The following is a 21,957-nucleotide window of genomic DNA, read 5'->3' as shown; positions in this document are numbered from 1 at the left end:
TTTAATTTCACTTTGGACTCTCCAGAGATTATTAAATGGAATTTTATTTTTATTTTCACCTCTGGCTTGCCAGGGATTATTAAATGGAATTCTATTTTTAATTTCACTTTGGACTCTCCAGGGATTATAAAATGGAATTTTGTTTTTAATTTCACCTCTGGCTCTCCAGGGATGACAAAATGGAATTATATTTTTAATTCAACTTTGGACTCTCCAGGAATTATTTAATGGAATTTTATTTTTAATTTCACCTCTGGCTCTCCAGGGATTATTTAATATAATTTTATTTTTAATTTCACCTCTGGCTCTCCAGGGATGACGAAATGGAATTCTATTTTTAATTTTACTTTGGACTCTCCAGGGATTATTAAATGGAATTTTATTTTTAATTTCACCTCTGGCTCTCCAGGGATTACTAAATGGAATTTTATTTTTAATTTCACTTTGGACTCTCCAGTGATTATTAAATGGAATTTTATTTTAATTTCACCTCTGGCTTTCCAGGGATTATTAAATGGAATTTTATTTTTAATTTCACCTCTGGCTCTCCAGGGATTACGAAATGGAATTTTTTTTTTAATTTCACTTTGGACTCTCCAGGGATGATTGAATGGAATTCTATTTTTAATTTTACTTTGGACTCTCCAGGAATTATTAAATGGAATTTTATTTTTAATTTAACTTTGGACTCTCCAGGGATTATTCATTATAATTTTATTTTTAATTTCACTTTGGACTCTCCAGGGATTATGAAATGGAATTTTATTTTTAATTTCACCTCTGGCTCTCCAGGGATGACAAAATGGAATTCTATTTTTAATTTCACCGATGGCTCTCCAGGGATTATGAAATATAATTTTATTTTTAATTTCACTTTGGACTCTCCAGGGATTATTGAATTGAATTTTATTTTTAATTTCACTTTGGACTCTCCAGGGATTATTTAATATAATTTTATTTTTAATTTCGCTTTGGACTCTCCAGGGATTATTAAATGGAATTTTATTTTTAATTTCACTTTGGACTCTCCAGGGATTATTGAATGCAATTCTATATTTAATTTAACTTTGGACGCTCCAGGAATTATGAAATGGAATTTTATTTTTAATTTTACTTTGGACTCTCCAGGGATTATTAAATGGAATTTTATTTTTAATTTCACCGATGGCTCTCCAGGGATTACTAAATGGAATTTTATTTTTAATTTCACTTTCGACTCTCCAGGGATTATTTAATATAAATTTATTTTTAATTTCACTTTGGACTCTCCAGGGATTATTAAATGGAATTCTATTTTTAATTTCACCTCTGGCTCTCCAGGGATTATGAAAAAATTATTTAATTTTTAATTTAAATTTGGACTCTCCAGGGATGATAAAATTTAATTTTATTTTTAATTTCACCTCTGGCTCTCCAGGGATTATGAAATGGAATTCTATTTTTTATTTCACCTCTGGCTCTCCAGGGATTATTTAATATAATTTTATTTTTAATTTCACTTTGGACTCTCCAGGGATGATTGAATTGAATTTTATTTTAATTTCACCTCTAGCTCTCCAGGGATAATTAAATGGAATTTTATTTTTAATTTCACCTCTGGCTCTCCAGAGATTACAAAATGGAATTTTATTTTTAATTTCACTTTAGACTCTCCAGGGATTATTAAATGGAATTCTATTTTTAATTTCACCGATGGCTCTCCAAGGATTATTAAATATAATTTTATTTTTAATTTCACTTTGGACTCTCCAGGGATTATTAATTGGAGTTTTATTTTTAATTCACCTCTGGCTCTCCAGGGATTACAAAATGGGAATTTTATTTTTAATTTCACGTTGGACTCTCCAGGGATTATTTAATGGAATTCTATTTTTAATTTCACCTTTGGCTCTCCAGGGATTATTAAATATAATTTTATTTTTTATTTCACTTTGGACTCTCCAGGGATGATTAAATTTAATTTTATTTTTAATTTCACCTCTGGCTCGAGGGATTATTAAATGGAATTTTATTTTTAATTTCACCTCTGGCTCTCCAGGGATTATAAAATGGAATTTTATTTTTAACTTCACTTTGGACTCTCCAGTGATTATTAAATGGAATTTTATTTTTCGTTTCACTTTGGACTCTCCAGGGATTATTGAATGGAATTTTGTTTTTAATTTCACTTTGGACTCTCCAGAGATTATTAAATGGAATTTTATTTTTATTTTCACCTCTGGCTTGCCAGGGATTATTAAATGGAATTCTATTTTTAATTTCACTTTGGACTCTCCAGGGATTATAAAATGGAATTTTGTTTTTAATTTCACCTCTGGCTCTCCAGGGATGACAAAATGGAATTCTATTTTTAATTCAACTTTGGACTCTCCAGGAATTATTTAATGGAATTTTATTTTTAATTTCACCTCTGGCTCTCCAGGGATTATTTAATATAATTTTATTTTTAATTTCACCTCTGGCTCTCCAGGGATGACGAAATGGAATTCTATTTTTAATTTTACTTTGGACTCTCCAGGGATTATTAAATGGAATTTTATTTTTAATTTCACCTCTGGCTCTCCAGGGATTACTAAATGGAATTTTATTTTTAATTTCACTTTGGACTCTCCAGTGATTATTAAATGGAATTTTATTTTAATTTCACCTCTGGCTTTCCAGGGATTATTAAATGGAATTTTATTTTTAATTTCACCTCTGGCTTTCCAGGGATTATTAAATGGAATTTTATTTTTAATTTCACCTCTGGCTCTCCAGGGATTACGAAATGGAATTTTTTTTTTAATTTCACTTTGGACTCTCCAGGGATGATTGAATGGAATTCTATTTTTAATTTTACTTTGGACTCTCCAGGAATTATTAAATGGAATTTTATTTTTAATTTAACTTTGGACTCTCCAGGGATTATTCATTATAATTTTATTTTTAATTTCACTTTGGACTCTCCAGGGATTATGAAATGGAATTTTATTTTTAATTTCACCTCTGGCTCTCCAGGGATGACAAAATGGAATTCTATTTTTAATTTCACCGATGGCTCTCCAGGGATTATGAAATATAATTTTATTTTTAATTTCACTTTGGACTCTCCAGGGATTATTGAATAGAATTTTATTTTTAATTTCACTTTGGACTCTCCAGGGATTATTTAATATAATTTTATTTTTAATTTCGCTTTGGACTCTCCAGGGATTATTAAATGGAATTTTATTTTTAATTTCACTTTGGACTCTCCAGGGATTATTGAATGCAATTCTATATTTAATTTAACTTTGGACGCTCCAGGAATTATGAAATGGAATTTTATTTTTAATTTTACTTTGGACTCTCCAGGGATTATTAAATGGAATTTTATTTTTAATTTCACCGATGGCTCTCCAGGGATTATGAAATGGAATTCTATTTTTTATTTCACCTCTGGCTCTCCAGGGATTATTTAATATAATTTTATTTTTAATTTCACTTTGGACTCTCCAGGGATGATTGAATTGAATTTTATTTTTAATTTCACCTCTGGCTCTCCAGGGATTATGAAAAAATTATTTAATTTTTAATTTAAATTTGGACTCTCCAGGGATGATAAAATTTAATTTTATTTTTAATTTCACCTCTGGCTCTCCAGGGATTATGAAATGGAATTCTATTTTTTATTTCACCTCTGGCTCTCCAGGGATTATTTAATATAATTTTATTTTTAATTTCACTTTGGACTCTCCAGGGATGATTGAATTGAATTTTATTTTAATTTCACCTCTGGCTCTCCAGGGATAATTAAATGGAATTTTATTTTTAATTTCACCTCTGGCTCTCCAGGGATTTTTTAATATAATTTTATTTTTAATTTCACCTCTGGCTCTCCAGGGATGACGAAATGGAATTCTATTTTTAATTTTACTTTGGACTCTCCAGGGATTATTAAATGGAATTTTATTTTTAATTTCACCTCTGGCTCTCCAGGGATTACTAAATGGAATTTTATTTTTAATTTCACTTTGGACTCTCCAGGGATTATTTCATGGAATTCTATTTTTATTTCACCTATGGCTCTCCAGGGATTATTAAATATAATTTTATTTTTAATTTAACTTTGGACTCTCCAGGGATGATAAAATGGAATTTTATTGTTAATTTCACCGATGGCTCTCCAGGGATTATTAAATGGAATTTTATTTTTAATTTCACCTCTGGCTCTCCAGGGATTACTCAATGGAATTTTATTTTTAATTTCACTTTCAACTCTCCAGGGATTATTTCATATAATTTTATTTTTAATTTCACTTTGGACTCTCCAGGGATTATTAAGTGGAATTTTATTCTTTAATTTCACCTATGGCTCTCCAGGGATTATTAAATATAATTTTATTTTTAATTTCACCTTTGGCTCTCCAGAGATTATTAAATGGAATTTTATTTTTAATTTCCCCTCTGGCTCTCCAGGGATTATTAAATGGGATTCTATTTTTAATTTTACTTTGGACTCTCCAGGGATTATTAAATGGAATTTTATTTTTAATTTCACCGATGGCTCTCTGGGGATTATTAAATGGAATTTTATTTTTAATTTCACCTCTGGCTCTCCAGGGATTATTAAATGGAATTCTATTTTTAATTTTAGTTTGGACTCTCCAGGGATTATTATGAGGAATTTTATTTTTTAATTTCACTTTGGACTCTCCAGGGATTATTAAATGGAATTTTATTTTTAATTTCACTTTGGACTCTCCAGGGATTATTACATGGAATTTTATTTTTCATTTCACCTGTGGCTCTCCAGGGATTATTAAATGGAATTTTATTTTTAATTTCACCGATGGCTCTCCAGAGATTATTAAATGGAATTTTATTTTTAATTTCAGCTCTGGCTCTCCAGGGATTATTAAATGGAATGTTATTTTTAATTTCACTTTCAACTCTTCAGGGATTATTAAATGGAATTTTATTTTTAATTTCACTTTGGACTCTCCAGAGATAATTTTATGGAATTTTATTCAGCATTTCATGCCAGCAATCAAGACTGAGATTCACAGCGACATCCGGAGCAGCTGCAATTGACGTGAGCGGGGCGTTGACCCTTTTCACGCTCTGGCTTTGAGGTTATTTCTTGTGCATTAAATTGCGGTGCATTTGTTTCCCTACTCTTCATAATTTTGCTGTGGGAATTAGATCTGTGGAGAGTCACACACAAAATCAGAGATTTCTTGTCAATCGCTCAAGCGGTTGCGTCGTAAACAAATTTAATGACGAATAAAATTGAAAACTTCGAATATAAAAATAAAAAAGCAGTTGAAAAACAAATTAAATGGTGAATGAAGGAGAAAAAGTTCTAATTTCAAAAATATATATGTATAAAATTGAGGGTCTCGGCTGATGTTCCACAACATGGTCATGGGTGGTTGTGGACACCTTTTACTATTTTATATTTTCTTTACAATCTGACCTCATCTCGACTTTTTCTGCTATTTACTACATTCGGTTTTTTTTCCAAGTAACTGATTACGTGAATTGCATCAGTTTTCCATGATCACTGGCTCTAAATACGTTCAGAGATAATATACTTATACACCCGAAGATTAAATCACTTCTGAGAGGTAAGGCCTTGGTTATTTTAAAACTTGGTTTACGCAGTTCTTCAGCTAAAATGTAGGGTCGGTAGGTTGAAATAGAAATATAAATATAATTTCAATTTTTGGAAATTATATATTTTTCTGATTTTTTTTCGGATGTTCCATGGAAAAGACAAGGGGAGGTGGGGGGAAAATAAATATAAATCCCGGACCAGGAGGATCGAAGAAAACATTGAAGATGGAAGACCATTCAAATGCAGGATGCCCATGTTCACTGTATCATCTGATGTGAAAAACAATAAAGAAGGATTAAACCTTGTTTTTACAATATAGTCTGGCATGTTTTTCTTATAGAAACCTGTTGGATCATCAAACAAATGGAAACAATGCTGAGAAAATTACTGTCCAAGTCGTAGATGTGTGTGTGTGTGTGTGCGTGCACACCAGTGCATAGTGCTGGATATGATTAAAAAAAGGTGTCTACTCGGAGTCAACATGCTCAAAACGGTCAATCAGAGCCATAACCAGCTCTTACTTTTCAGTGGGCATCTGATCGTACCGTCTCCCCATCCCCATGCGCACATCAAACACTGATTTCTGGTCCGTTGAAAGCTGAATATCAGCATCTCGCAGGGAAACTTTGACGTACTTGACACCGAAATCTTTCAATACGAACAGCGGTGTACAACTTTCGACGGAAACAAAATCGGCACGATCGAGAGTAGCCTGCGAATCATCCCTGCTGCTGCACTGAATTGATGCAATCGTTCGGACAGAATATTAGTCGTCAAGAAGTTGCGTGATTAAATCACCAATACAGTCACTCGAATTTATACCGCTGACATACTTCTTAACAATCACTTTCGCCCCAGAAACCACAGTCAATCTGAACCACGCTGGCCACTGCTCAAACGCCATGACCGAAGACGACTGCGTAGTTCTACTGCGCAGCTCTACTGCGCAGTTTGGTTAAAGGTGACTCGGCATTTTGGCACGCACGCACGAAATCATATTTTGAAAATAAATGCCGACGTTTACATTTCGGGTTTTGAAACTTTTGCACCTTCGGCGGAAAATGTATAAATATAAAAGGCTAAAAATGTGTTTTATATCTATATTTCATTTCGGCAAATATACCGTCTGTGGATCCGTAAACCAAGTTATAAAATAACTAAGGCCTAACAGTGAGTTTTGTAAAAGTTTCAAGGCACACAATATCGACAATATACAATCTTACCGAAGAATGATGTCATCATTAGTGTGTACTAGGTGCGGTGAAAAAAAACACGTCGAAAACGTGCTTTGCACGCGTGGGTTCGAATCCCATCCTCGTCGCCAACTAGTGTGTACTAGGTGCGGTGGGACGCAAGAAGCACGCGGGCCACCATCTACTCCGCTTTATTGCGCGACCAGAAGCACAGTCCTGCCACCCCGAGCGGGCGAGGCATGATATACGAAAACCCAATCACGTGACACAGCACAATCATGAAGTATTTCTGATGCACTTTAACAATTTCTAGCATCAACAGAGTAAAAGCCTATTCACACTTGCCTTCACAGAGTGGTTATGGAAATCCGTCACAATGATGTCATTGTTCCTGTTCACTGCCACAAAATGAGGCCCTGTGAAAACGACGAATAAAAAAACAAGGTCACCATCTATCTGTCGACGTAATCTACATTCGCCATAAACATGTCCAGTTGAATTATCATGCCGATGGCACATTGCCAGGGAGGGGGGGAGATGGAAGAACAAGGAAGAAAGGAAATGGATAAGGACTTCAAACAATTTTGGCATTGTTACCTTGCTGGGGAAATGTGATCATGTGACTGGTGCATCTAAGCTCAACAATTTTGGTTTGTGCGAAACGTTTTGGGAAGATTGGAAACTGCAGTAACCTTTATGAACCAATGTCAAATGCTTCATTTCCAAGACAATTTTTGCTCCAACTCTGAGTTAAACTTGATAAGTTGAACTCAAATCCTTCAAGCTTCCTCCAAATAATTGTCATTGATGTTTATGGAAAGAACAATTTGGCTAAAATATGTAACCAAATATATTTTTAGTTTCCCATAAACCCCAAAGGAGATCACGGGACATTTCCATGATAAGCACAGAAATAGGTTGCAGTATATTTTAGTTACAATGAGGTGGATAGCATAGTTTGTAAAAACTCTCAAACTGAATCTAAAAACATGTCGAATCCTGCAGCACTTCACTGAAGTGTATCAATGAGAATTAGCACCTGGAACAAATTTTCAAACTTCAATATCCGGTTTATAGTTGAGAATCGAGTGCCTCAGTCTGAAACTTTAATTCCTCAGGAAATAGGAAAATGTTTTATTTTTCACAAAACCAAAAAAATACAACTTTGCAGGCATCATGTTGGTAAATAAGGTTATACAACAGCCAACAAAGCAAAACAGCCTTGGCATGCTTTATGGCAGCATAAAGGAGACAAAAAAGGCCAAGTCGGAAGCAATTGGCAAGACGTGCAATGATCAAGAAAGAATAGAGGTGGTGTGGGACATTACCGTCAAGAGTACCTGCAAACTGCTTGTCCCCATTACCCCGCGTCCCAAAGCGGGTAACCAGCTTGCCACCAGGCTGGAACACTGATACGCAGCAAGCTTTGTTGTCCACAACAATAATGTGCCCATTATGGTCAACTGCGACACCTTTAGGGCCCAGGAGTTTCCCAGCACCCAACTTGCTCTATGGTTGGTATGGGGGTGGGGGGGGGGGCGATGGAAGACATACGAGCAAAATTGAAGAAGAAATAAGCAAATTCAGCATCAGATTATTCTCATATCGTGAAGCAGGGCAAATAGCATAGTTTACACGAAGAACAACAATACATTTAATTTATACACTTGAAAATGGGAATGGTAGTTACCAGGACTTCAGCCAGAAAGAACAGCCAGGCAGGGTAGAGAGTGAAGTATTATCTTTGTGAATGAAATTCCCATAAAATCTCTACAGCATCAAGGAATCGACTTTCATCCCGGAAAAGCTGACAGCTGTTAAAATAAAAGGTCATTTTGACGTTTGCTCTTCCGTCATGACTTGAGCCTCCATGGATTAAAACAAATGGAGGGCACCGCAGAGAGCATCTTGCAGTGCTTGCAACCCTTCGTGATCATTAACCAAGCAAGAGGAAGGAGCACAGAGTTATCCTGGCCTCAAATTATGAGTGTCACATGACCATGCTGGCCCTGTCAGGTGATGGCTAAATGTCCTCACACTTAAACACAAAGCCAGAATACAGGTAGATGGAACATGTGATGAATCAAATGCCACATACATGTCGATAAATCCATGATAAAGAGAACCACAAGAATAACTCAACATGATCAATAAGTTGGCATACTTTTCAGTGCATTTTCTTTTTTCCAACCGTTTCCCATCACCACTGGCCATGTCCCATTATATTCACCACCCTCACTTTTATTCCTTTATTATTATTATCCTGGAACGGCCTACATGTCCAGATTCTTGAACAAGAATGCTCCAGGCAGTTTAACCAACACTTGCAGAGGTTTAAATGAATGATTTATTTTAAAAACAATACAAATGAATCGGTTAACCCTCCCCCCCCCCCCCCCGTTCCTTTTCCACAAAACCACACGTCCCACCAGATCGGGGAAGAGTCTGCTCGCTCTCTGCAGTGGAGATGATGCCACACAGGCAAAACATGAATGTACATTTTACATTCAAACTTGGTTACATCACACTTACACCTTCTGTTTAATTTTTTTTTTCTTAAGGCCCAGTCACACCTTGACGTTTTAGCCAGCAATGGCAACGTATTAAAATGTATGTAAACGCTGGCTTACGTTGAACTTTTGATGTTTTTTTAAGTTTTGGGCATATAATAACGTGGTGGACGTATGCATACCGGATTAGTAACAGACACAGAACGTTTCGTTGTGTTATAGATAACTTATACCAACGAATGCTGAGCGTGTTGTCGGCGTTCACAACCTATGCCCAACGATAGTCTAACTTAGGCATAGCGCATTGCACGTATCGCAGACGATGACGTGGCGTAGGTTATGAAAAGGCTGCCGCACAACGATTCAAATCATAACCGCCGCAGAAAAAAACGGAAGTGTCAACATCGCAGTCACATCTTGGCGATCTTGCCAGCGTATGCCGACCTCTGAAAAATGCGTATAAAACGCTGGCGTACGTCGAATACGGAATGGGTAAGTTTGGTATGCGTGAATAGAACGCTAAAGTACGCTATCATACGTGGTATTAAATGGAGTACGTCTTGTAATTTTAAATATGTTAAATTTTACGACGTACTTGCCGTATGACACACGCTCCGCATGCAATGGGAATAAGTTGTAGGCACGTTATGCGATCGTTGACACACATCGACACACGTTACTTGAAAGGTACTCATAAGTCGAAACACGTCAAGGTTAGCTAATGTCTGGAACACTGACGCTAATGGTTAGCATCAGTGTTCCAGACTCCCAGGTTTTTTTTTGGTTTTTTTTTTTCTTCGGTATGACGGTGTTCAGTGTACAGTGCGGTTATGATTTAAATCATTGAGCGGAAGCCTATTAATTATATTATATTATAACCACACTAGAAATCGAAGTGTCAAAATCACCATCATACCGAAGGAAGAAAAATAAAATAAAATAAATAAAACCAGGGAGTCTGGAACACTGACGCTAACCATTACCTTGATGTGTTTCGACTTATGAGCACCTTACAAGTAGCGTGTGTCGACGTGTGTCACCGATCGCGTAACGTGAGTACAACACATTACTCATAGGTTAGAAATAAGTTTCTGGTACGCGAAACATTACCTCGACGTGTTTCGACTTATGAATAACTTACAAGTAACGTGTGTCAACGATCGCGTGACGTGCCTACAACTTATGGCCAGCGTTATGCGGAACGTGTGAGTCATACGCTGGCATAAGTCTTAAAATTTGAAGCATGGAAAATTTGAGGACAGCCGAAAAGTACAACGTTTAAAGCTAGCGTACAACAACGTATGGTAGTGTTTTTCAGCGTGCTCTCAATGTTATCAAAACTTACCCATGACATATTCGACGTGTACCAGCGTTTTAGACAAATTTTCCAAAAATCGGCATAAGCTGGCTAAAATGTCAAGGTGTGACTGGGCCTTTAACGACAAAAAATAAATAAAACTTTCTTTCCCTTTTGTTTTGTTTGTCTGCCTCACTTTCTGTTAATCACGTGCTCGACAAACTTATGCAAGTGTTGCTAAATTTTCAACTTGTTAAACCCATCCATTTGCACCCTGACAGCGTTTTTCCTTTCTTCCTTTCCCCCAAAAAATAATTAAATGTCATTCATTGTCAAGTCTTTTTTTTATCTTGCCAAAACGAAGTTTTTGCAAGATATGTTAGTCAGCTTGTATGTTTTTTTTTTTTTTTTTTTTTTTTTTTTTTTTTTTTTTTGTTTGTTTGTTTGTTTGTCTGTAATCACGTATAAAAAATTCTGCAGAGCACAGTTATCATTGGAAAATTTTGTAACTTCGCATATCAGAGGCCTATAGAGGTCCCTTTCAGTGCACAAAATTTTGAAGGTCAAGGTCAAAGGTCAAGGTCACTTTGTCGCAAATCAGGGGAGTCGACGAAACCCTTATTTTTTGAGTAATTTTGATCGGATCGTCTTCAAATTTCATGGGAATATAGGTCATGGTCTGGCGCTCAGCTGATTAAGTTTTGGTGGCGATTGGCCTTGACCTTCATGGTTAGCGCCTCAGGTCAAACATATTTGACCCCAAGGTCAAATTTTCAAGTTTTAGGAACCATATCGTGTAGTACCTCAAATTGAACACCTCGATGAGTGCTTTCTAGATATGTCAAGCTTGAGACATTATGAAGTCATTTGGTGACGTTATGAGGCAAAAGCATATTTTTCATGGTTACTCTGTAGAACGATTCTCATCGGAATCTCTCGTAGGCAGATATTCCTCAAGGAGTCGCTCCTGGTGGATAGCAGCTCTGTTCACCTCAGTGTGACCTTAAAGAAGTCACACGTGGTCACCTTTTGGCCAAGATATGGGTCACCCTGCGGGTGACATTGGTTTATTTTTCTTTTTCTTTTTTTCATTCAGTCCCGACTTTTCTTCCTCATCTGCACTATTATTCCTCTTCCCCTCTCAGGAAGACGGGAAGAGGGTGGGGCGGGGGGAAGAAGGGAAGGGGTGCAGAAAGAGGAGATGTGAAGTGGAGGGATGCTGAAGAGCAGGGGTGGTGTTGGAAAGATGTGGGCATGTCGGAGATGTGGAGGGTACGGACGTTGAGGGGTTCGACGCCATTAATGGATGTGGAAGGGAATTGATTGTCATGTGCAGGCCAACCTCTGCAAACTGGACATCTCAAGATTCCCAATCTCTACACAGTACAAGGAGAGAGACATTGTGGGAGGGGTGGAAAGAATGGTTGTTAAAGGTATGGAGGAAAGTGGTGCTGTGTGAGTAAAAATGATGGACCAAGTGTTTAGGAGTGAGCCATGTCTGGGAAATAAGCCTTGAAGAAGAAAAGGAGGAGGAAGGGGAATAGATCACAATGTCTCTCCGAATCACACTCTCACTATGTCTCTCCGAAAGGACAGTCTGGAAACCCCACCTCCCCCCCCCCCCCAATCCACTTTCTCAACAATCCTCTGGAAGAAGTCCTTTCATTCAAACTTCTGGGTCTCACTATCTGCCATGATTTTTCCTGGGAAAGCCACATTTCCAGCCTGGTCTCCAAAGCCAGTCACCGACTGGGCATCCTCCGTCATTCAAAGTCCTTCCTCGGCACACCTGAGCTCTTGACCACACACACAAAGCTTTCGTCTGCAGCCTGATGGAGTACTTCTCTCCCCTCTGAGATGGTGCTCCTGCCTCTCACCATTCTCGGCTTTACGCTGCATAAACCAAGGCATTTCGGATCATTGGTATCTCCCACGATGAGGCTGTCTTTTGGTCTCTCACTCCCTCACCTCAGGCAGGTCGGTGGACTTGTCTTCCACAGTCTCCTCTCCAGCCTCACCCCCCCACCCCACTGTGTCTGTGATATGTCCCCCTCATATTTCCGCAGGGTGCTCAAGGTCCACCAGCAATTTCCTTCCCCCGATTTCCTTCCTGAAAGTCCCTGTAATGTCCATCTTGTTTACCCTGTGAACTCCACCCCATCCCTCTCCCTTCCACAGATCTCCTCACGTCTCTGTTCCACACTGTTTTGTGCTTCCCTCTCCTGTTGTATGTTCTGTGTGTTAGCTCTTATACGAGCTTCGACATTGTAAACAAACAAAAAAAAGCAAGGCTGTGATCCCTCCTCAATATTTAGAAATTGTCAAAGCATTAAACTTAACTTTTTCGACTGTTCGGAGAATGAAAAAACAAAACCAAAGTGGACTATTCTGTCGTTTCTAACGCTATACCCTTCTCTCTTGCAGGTTATGGTGGTGGTGGTGTCATTTTAGCATAGTCAGTTGGACGCTAAGTCAACTATGGTGTTCACAGTGGAACAAAAAGTGAAAATCGTGACTTTGTTGTTTGAGACAAACTCCTACGTGCAGGTGCACCAACGATACTGTCAGTATTACAATGTTCACACCCATAATGGACCTTCCAATGGGAGCATTCAGCGGGTTGTGGAGCATTTCCAAGCACATGGAAGCATGAGAAATGAAAATAAAGGCCACAGTGGCCATCAACCAAGTGTTACCAAGGACCAAGGGAACATTGATCTTGTGAGAGCTTCTACGATTGAAAGTCTGAAGAAATCCCACCGTCGGCATTCCTGAGAACTGGCGATCTCAGCCTCATGTGTGTGGTACATTCTCACTTCAAAACTCAAGCTCTACCCCTACATCATATCTGTAAGGCATAAACTAACTCTGAACGACATGGCAAGCCGAGTAACAACGTGTGCTTGGTTCAGTGACCGAATGGAAAGGTTGTGGAGGATTTCGGAGTCAAGATCAAAGCTTGCTTGAACAGAGGTGGAGCACACATTGAAAAGGCAATTACAAGCAGTATAACGAGTGATTTGAAAATGGCATGGTGGATGCTTTCCATCAATATATCACTAAACTTGCCACCTTTTGTAATTTTTCTTAAATAAAACGTTCAAATAGTCCACTTTTTGAAACACCCTGTATATTGAATGAAGAAAAGATTAAGGAATGTGCCTATAGTGTAATTTTATTGAGTGAAACAAAAATAATTACCATAAAGCGCCCATCATCAAATACCTGATATTTGCTTTATATGTAGAAAATCACCTGCCACGCGAGTCGTTCCTTAACTGTTTCGTTGGAGTACTTGCTTGAGCGCTTAAGCCACTTGGCGAGTGCTCTACAAGCTGCTTGGTAATGGCTGCCCACTCATTTGAGCACCAAAGGTTAATCACGAAGAAACTTTATAGGATCACTTTTTTTTAAACATGATACACCTTACTCGGGGTTTTAAACTCATTTTCTCACAATTCATAACTTACAAACACATGAACCACCACCTGTTGTGGGGAAAGGGTGGGAGTCTGGAAGGAGGGTGGGAGGAGGAAGGGGAAGTGGTGTTTCAAGGAGGAGGGAAAGAGGGGAAGGGGAGTCATGAGGAAGGGGCAGGGTTGGAGGAGGGAGAGGACGGGGTGGGATGGGAGTCCAGATGGAGGAGAACGGATATGGTAGGAGTCTGGAGGGAAGGGGTGAGTGGAGGGAGGGGAAAGGGTGGGCAGTGCTATAGAATACTGGAGTTCACTGAACTTAACAATAGGTGCCATGTTGTTACAAAACTGTTCACGTGCGTGTAGTGTTAATTACATACTATTGGAATGCACATTTGAGACCTTTAAGATCCATTAGACTTTTACTTTTGTCAGGGGTCGCCAACCTCCTTTTCAATGCAAGCTACTTTTGATTGAAGAAATATTTCAGGAGCGACTAAAAACAATAGAAAATATATGAATTGATAATGGTACAAATTTAGTTATTGCAGTTCATTTGTAAAAATACATATTTAAAGTGAAGAAAAATTGATCTTTACCTTTACCCGAGTGTGAAACTTGACACTGCATGTTGTCTATCATTACTGTGTAGTCTGGTGTGTATCCTGACAGGCCAACTGTGATGGAATCCTGCCGATGCTCGTCTGTCAGATGGGTTCGAAATTTAGATTCGATTCAGTTCATGTGGGAAAAGGCTGATTCGCAAAGATAGGTCAAGCCAAATAGGGGAAGCCACTTTCATTGATACTTTGCAGATGTTACTGTACTTTTCAGTATCCACGAGACTTCAGAAATTTGTGGCAGATTGCCTTGATATCAACTGAATGTCATTTTGACGGCTGGTAATCTCCATTTCCAAAGGGACACAATTAAGGTCAAACATCACACCAATTTGTTCAGAAATGTCACGAATATCAACTTCCATGGAAGGGGTTGAAGTGAACATCAAATAGGGCTCCATCTCCTCAAAATCATTCAATGTGTCGAACTCTTGGCCAAACCTGATCAGGAAATCACTGGACTTGTCAATGTCCACAATTCCGACAGGAACATCATTTTCTGCGAGCGTTTGGAGCACGGAAGGAAAATGTTGCATTTTCCTTTTCTGGACTTGTATCAGAATCAGAAGGTTAAGTTTCGACGTGAAAGCTTTCACTGCACTCATCATGTCGGCAATTGCTTTCTGTTTCCCTTGCAATCCACAGTTCAGGGCATTCAATGTTTCTGTCATATCTGTAAGAAATTCCAATCAAGCATCCACACAATGGTTGATAATTATTGGGTGGCATCTTCGTTTGATTCCATGAAATCTTCAATTTCTGATAAGATAGTCCATGAGCCAGAAGGGTTGGTCGGTACCATCTGGTGGGAATAATTCCCATAGTGATTTTTGGCAAGGTATACAACCCTAGAGGTAAAAAAATATTTGGTAGCATTGCATCGGTGGTAGCTTATTGTGTGTTATCACCCTGTTTATATGCCAACCCTTAAATAAGCTTTTGTTCAAAATGGTCAGAACAAAGCAAGACATCCTACTTCAACTCAACAACATTTTTTTATCAGTCAAACATGAACATTGAAATTTGTCTCACCTTTTGCTAGGATCATTTGCTTCTCAACAAAAAATGCTAAACATGCCAAGGTTGGAAGGTATGTCATTGGTGACACTTATGTATCAGTGTCTATTTCCTGTGTGATAAATCATACCACCTTCAGAAAAGTATTTTTCTATCATTTACTGTGGAAAGTAATTAAAAGTTCTGGAACAATATAATTACATGGGTGTTTAGCAAATTTATTAAGAAATCCAAAAATCTAAATTCCTTTTTTGTATGTTGTATATTAAGATCAGCAGAGCAGGTGGGGGTGGGGTAACATTGTTTGTTAGGGTTAGGGTAATTCTTCACCTTGGTGTCAATATCAACTCTTCTGGTTGTGGATTTCAGTGGCAACAACGTCAAGAATTCCTCTTTAATAGTGAAGTCTTCAAACACCATTATATATATATATATATATATATATATATATATATATATATATATATATATATATATATATATATATATATATATATATATATATATATATATATATATATATGTCCTCAGGAACACCATTGTCCCCTTCAAACACCATTGCATTGGAAGGAACACTGCCAGTTCACTCAATCCGTGTCCCTGTCTCTCTCTGCGGTGGTTGTTGTTGTTGTTGTTGTTGTTTAGCCCAGTCAGTTTTGCTCGAATTGGCACGCTGCCCATATGGAAACTTGGAATCAAGATTATTTTGGAAAGTGTTACAACGAAATTAACTTTATTTATTGTGTTAATGTCTTTATTCAGATCATGCGTCAATTTTTACCCTCACCAAAGGAGAGGGTATTGCATTTGGGTCTGTTTGTTTGTCTGTCTGTCTATCTGTTTATCTGCACAGAACTTTCATGTTCTCCTCCGCAATTACTTGTCGGATTGAGACAAAATTTTCAACATTGGTGTGACTGCTCATGCAGAATGTTTTAATGATAATTATGACGTCACAGATCACGTGGTGTGGCAGCCATATTAGAAAAACTTTGGACCTCTGTATCTCTGAAACTGCACAAAGGAAAAAATTGAAACTTGGCACATAGCAAGTTAAAAGGTAATGGATTTGGGGTTTCAGGAATGGGGGGGGGGGAGATAAATGAGCAATGGCAAAAGGAAGTTGTGGATGAAATAGTGTATGTGAACCCACCTTGAATTTTCCATCAGAGCTAAAGATGCTGACCCACTTGTTGTCATAGTCTGCCACAAAGATGTCTCCACCAGGGTGCACAGCAACGCCTGTGGGGCGCTGAAGTTGCCCCGGTGAGCGGCCGCGCATTCCGAAGCGTGCTCGGAAAGAGCCGTCATTCGCGAAGATCTGCAGGCACTGATTATTACTGTCGGCGACCATGATGCGGCCAGACGATGAAGTGGCGACCCCCTGCACGTTGGTGAATTCGCCCTTGTTACGACCTTTAATACCTGTAGGTATGAACCCCGAGGAATGCCACAAAATAAGAAGAATGGTAATTTGACATTGCAACATTCCGGTACAAATGATCAGTTATCATGAACTTTCTCAGACTGGTTGGACAGGTATTGTATAGGTATTTACAGCACTTGACAATCACAAAAGCACAGATACAAAAAAAAAACAATAACTTTAAAAATATGTTGAGATTCGACACCTGACAAAGCTGACAACGAATGAAATTCGAGCATATATTGCCTTACCAGATGTCCAAATCAATCAGAGAGGTCTCCCCTTCATCAAAGGTTTCAGTCGTAACACGGAAAAGTCTGATTTTCCAAACTGTGAAGACTCATCAGTCACATCACATTGTGGAAAAAACACAACGTCGATTTTATTAATTTTCACAAACTTCTCAGGCACAGTGAACAAGGGCCAATGGCATTCGGATGAGGAGAGGCTCATGCGTTATTGGGGTTCGGGGAACACACAATTTCAATGAAACCTGACCACAACTTTCATCACCCGGTGTGTACCAAAGTTTGTTCACGGCATTAAAAAAAATAATAATAATTTGGGCCCTAAGGAGGTCTATTGGGAGTTGTCCCCAAAATAGGTATTTTCTCTCTTCACAGAAACTACTCTCATGATTGTGATGAAACTTGACCACAACCTTCATCACCCATGATGCACCAAGGTTTGTTCATGGCATGAAAAAAATTAAAATCCATCGGTATGTCTTTTCTTGTCCGTTACATATTTTGTGGGTCATTTATGCTTACCAGTGGTTCCGTGGTTTTCTTATCAAACTGCTACCAGGTGAGTGCCCAGGGGTATTGCATATATATATATATATATATATATATATATATATATATATATATATATATATATATATATATATATTTTTTTTTTTTTTTTTTTTTTTAATGTCGTGAGCAAACTCTGGGACATCACCGGTCATGAAGGTTCTGGTCATTTTTCATCAGAATTGTGTGTGTAGTTTCGGATGAAAAACAGCAAATTATACATATTTTGGGGGGAAATCCCCTCGTCTGTGTCCTACCATAACCCGACTCCCCAACTGTCAGTTTACTGCTTTTATTTTCTCTGAGTCATCTCAGTCTTTAATGAGCCTCAATCCTCTCCAATGTTTTTGCATCAGAAAACCTATTTGGATTCCATCCTGGCCACTTCACCTCAGAAATGCTCCTGCTCCTAATTAGGCAATAGACAGACACTGATACTCAACCAAGATGTCAAAGTCATCTCGATGGATATCATATGATGTCGTTTGATGCCCAGCCGTGAGCTTTAATCTTTCCGCTAACAGCAGTCTCACTCATTTACTCCGTCTCAAAATAAAGACCGAGGCTAACTCCCCAGTTTACTTCTGTAATCAAACTCTGGCAAGTGCGTCTTTGGAACTCCTTGGACAAACAATCTCCTCTGACCTTTCCTGGCTGATCTCAAATTCAAGCCGGCCTCCTGGGCAAGGAGGTGCTGGGAATGTTCTGCAGAGTCGTCATTCCTCACCGGCTTTTAGCTCCTAACAATGTACAAAGCTTTTATACACAGTGCTATGGAGTATGGATGTCCTCTCATGGTTGATGCTGCCAAAACCCACCTTGTACCCCTGGAAGCAGTGGAATCCAGTATCCTGAGTACATTTGGTGTTGCACAACAGAAGACTGAAGGGCAGGTCCTGCTCCTCTCACATTGCAGACAAGTTTGTGGCTTAGCGGTTTTCTTTTACGTCATTTCAGGTCTAGCCACACCTGACATCTCAGCAAGTTGTCCCTCATGAGCCCAACCAAGACCACACACACACACACACACACACACACACACACACACACACACACACACACACACACACACACACACACACACACACACACACACACACACACACACACACACACACACACACACACACACACACACACACACTGCTACTAGCAACCCAAACTTTGTTACCTTCCCAAATCGAGGCTAAATGCTCACCCAACTGTTTTGCCTCCCTCTTCTCTCAACTGTGGAATCACCTCAATGAAGTCTTTTTCTGTCCAGTCAAGTCTTTTCCTCCACTCCTCCAAAGTGATGAACCATCATCAGATCATATTATCCCCTACTCCTATTCACAATATTTTCCATTCTCACTGACCCTCATACTCTTGTGTGTAGAGCCAGTGATTTTCCGTGATCACGGAAAATGGACGGAATTCACGAAATTGGTGACTTGAAACGGAAAATTGAATTTCATACAGAAAATTAATTCACTGATTTAAAAAAATTCGTAAATTACAAAAAAGCGAGAGCAAAGTTGATGGTACGCCATCGTAAACTCCCGTGCTTCCCACCTAAAGCAAAGTTGAAAGATGGCAAAGTTCCACCCAATTTCAAACTTAGAGTTAAATTTTTTTTTTCTGTTTTGACCCATGTGATCCGAAGTCAACACCACTTGGGGTCGTAACTGGGGCTCAAATAAAAAAAATTAAAATCGGGACATATTCCATGCGTCCCCAAATGTTGATTGCACGTACAGTACAGTTTCATGACAAAATGTTTACAATGTGCCCATCATTGCATTTTTTGGTATTTGGCCTTTTGACTTCAGCCCAGGTTCCAACAATGATACTGCTCTCACATATTCTTGGCATGTGGTGATCACAACTACCAAGTTTGATGAATCTCAGCACAACGTTTAGGAGATGGCATGACGGACAAACAGGGCCGATTGCAATATCACGTGGTTTTTTTTTTTTTAAAGCGTGGGGATGTTATTGTTGTTTCGTGTGCAACCTGTGGTTGCTGGTTGCATCATATTCTGGAAATGCGGCTGTGCTGCTGATGCAGTGCCCCTGTTACCAGTAAGCTGGTACCCATTTTGCCTCCTCGGAAGGATGGCAGGCTGAGTCAACACACCTGGTGTAATTTCAACGACAGGACAGGGGCTCAAACTCAAGACCCTGAGATCTTGAGATCTTTAGCCAGCCACCTTTGCCATTAAGCCAACACCAGGTGTTGTATCAGGATAAAAAGTCAAGATTAGGTCCAATTACAAGCTGGAAAGCATCTGAAAATGCAAAGCCCATCCACATCCGCTTTCTAATCTAATAAACTTGACAACTTGGCAAAAGCAAAAAAAAAAAAATAAAAAAAAATGTAAATTTTAATTATCATCTTCTCAATATTCTCAAAATAATGCTTTGTTGAAGGTTTGATGACAAAAGCTCAAATGATAAAAAGTTGTTCTCTGAACAGACACACTGAAGCTCAAACAGTAAACAAATAAACACGGAAGTTATTTTTTTAATCTCAGCTGTCTCGCACAGCGCAGCACGGCTGGGCTAATAAGGGCTTTAAAAGTTACGAAGACGTTACCCTTTGACATTGTGACACAATGTTTAATTATTTTCTCTGAATTCTCATAATCATAGTTTGTTGAAAATTTGATAAAAGCTCAAATGGTTAAAAAAAGAAAAAAAACAGAAAAAGTTATGGCCTGGACAGACAGACAAGCAATTGCAAAATCTCGTCTCCCACTGTGCGAGGTACGGGCAAAGAAACGATTCACTCTCTTGCCTTATTTTGTGTGTGTGATTCTCCAGAGATACCATCTTCCACAGCAAATTTATGAAAGGCAGTTTTTTAAAAATCCACCACAATTTGGACATTTATACCACTCAAGCACAAGGAAATGACAATATCAGATGAAGTCAATGAATGAAAGAGGTAGTGAATGTGGTTTCAATGGAGGAAATTGTACACAGGGAGCAAATAAAGAACAATATTGTTGTGTACAATATGCCTGAATTCCAAGCTAGCACACCCCAAGTCAGACAAGAAGAGGATATGATGAGGGATGGAGCAGGGATTACTGAACTCAAAATCAGAAGAGTTACGAGACTTGGAGGTATCGATCAGAATAGGCAAAATAAACCAAGAGTGTTGTTGGTTCAGTTCGAGGATCTCTCGAACAAAGCATAAATTTTAGCAAATGCAACGAGACTGAAGAATAGCAAGAAGTGGAGGAAGTCTTACTGTAAATTGTGGCAGATGACCAGACATCAGACGGACAAAAGACGTAAGTTGCGAGAGGAATCGTTTCAAAGGATAAGCAATGAAGAGAAAAACCTCATCACAAGACATGGCAGGATTAGTGATATTGTTACGGCTGTGGAAATTCGCGTTACACCATAAAGGGCCCAAAGGTGAGATATCTCGATAGGTCCATGTGTAGTTAGCCCAAACCCGTTGTATAGAGGGAATTTATGTGATTCATCTGGGCTGCGACGCTTTGAGTTAGTCGTTTTTCTTTCCCTATCTTTGATTTCAAACGAACGTAAACTGCCAACGATGCTGGTGGGTTTTTCCCGCCATTCTTCTCCGCGCTTGGTGTGAGGGAGGAGAAGGGGGAGGGGCAGCTCGCCGCCGATTGGTGGATGACCAGCATGAGGCGGTCGGGGTGAGGGAACGCCCCTCTTCGAGAACCCTCTCGAAGGAGGGTGGAGCCGAAAACAGGGGCGGAGTGAAGGGCGGAGCCCCAGGCTATAAAAGTCGGACACGGGCGGGGCGCTCTTCCTCTTGCTCTCTTCGTCTTCTCCTCTCTCTTCCGGCTCGCTCTTCCTCTTCATCTCCTCTTCATGGTGGCCGCTGGCCTGGTCTTCTGAGGTGCGGTCCCGAGACCCCGCTGGCAGGACGGAGCGTCTGCCATTCCCCACACTTCCGGTTCCGGTTTTGGAGAAGTGAGAGGTCTCCTTCGGGGCTCCCTGCTGACGTTCTCAAAGCTAAGTTTCCGGTTGTTATTTGTCCCGTTTTAACTGTTTAATTTTCTCACCTACATGTTACTGTGTGTTGCTAGTTCGGTTTTGTTTCAAAAATCGTGGTATTTTGTGAGTATTTTTGT

The 21,957-nt window shown here is 38.9% G+C and overlaps 2 protein-coding genes across 10 annotated transcripts in view; one reads left to right on the top strand and one right to left on the bottom strand.

Moving 5' to 3' along the window:
* The window catches only part of GATB (glutamyl-tRNA amidotransferase subunit B), a 234,815-nt gene extending 221,080 nt beyond the window's left edge, over nt 1-13,735 (top strand). Inside the window, exons 14-15 of one of the 2 annotated variants that reach the window (XR_015053363.1) lie at nt 9,204-9,265; nt 13,003-13,735. The gene's annotated coding sequence lies outside the window, so the exon portion shown is untranslated. The remainder of the gene's footprint in view (nt 1-9,203; nt 9,266-13,002) is intronic. The other variant, XM_085864528.1, reaches the window with a different exon arrangement.
* The window catches only part of TRIM2 (tripartite motif containing 2), a 154,635-nt gene that overhangs the window by 26,978 nt on the left and 105,700 nt on the right, over nt 1-21,957 (bottom strand). For 6 of the 8 annotated variants that reach the window (XM_085864519.1, XM_085864518.1, XM_085864520.1 and 3 more), the window contains 3 exons: nt 16,785-17,056; nt 8,100-8,280; nt 7,117-7,187 (listed from right to left, as the gene is read on the bottom strand). In XM_085864519.1, the coding sequence (XP_085720645.1) occupies nt 7,117-7,187; nt 8,100-8,280; nt 16,785-17,056 (524 nt within the window). The remainder of the gene's footprint in view (nt 1-7,116; nt 7,188-8,099; nt 8,281-16,784; nt 17,057-21,957) is intronic. The other 2 variants (XM_085864522.1, XM_085864523.1) reach the window with 1 other exon arrangement.

Source organism: Eptatretus burgeri, chromosome 18, assembly GCF_056783735.1.
Source record: "Eptatretus burgeri isolate ZD-2024b chromosome 18, Ebu_testis_v1, whole genome shotgun sequence".
Lineage (NCBI taxonomy): Eukaryota > Metazoa > Chordata > Myxini > Myxiniformes > Myxinidae > Eptatretus > Eptatretus burgeri.
Note: the sequence above shows the minus strand (reverse complement) of the source record. Positions and strands in the feature narration are given on the sequence as shown.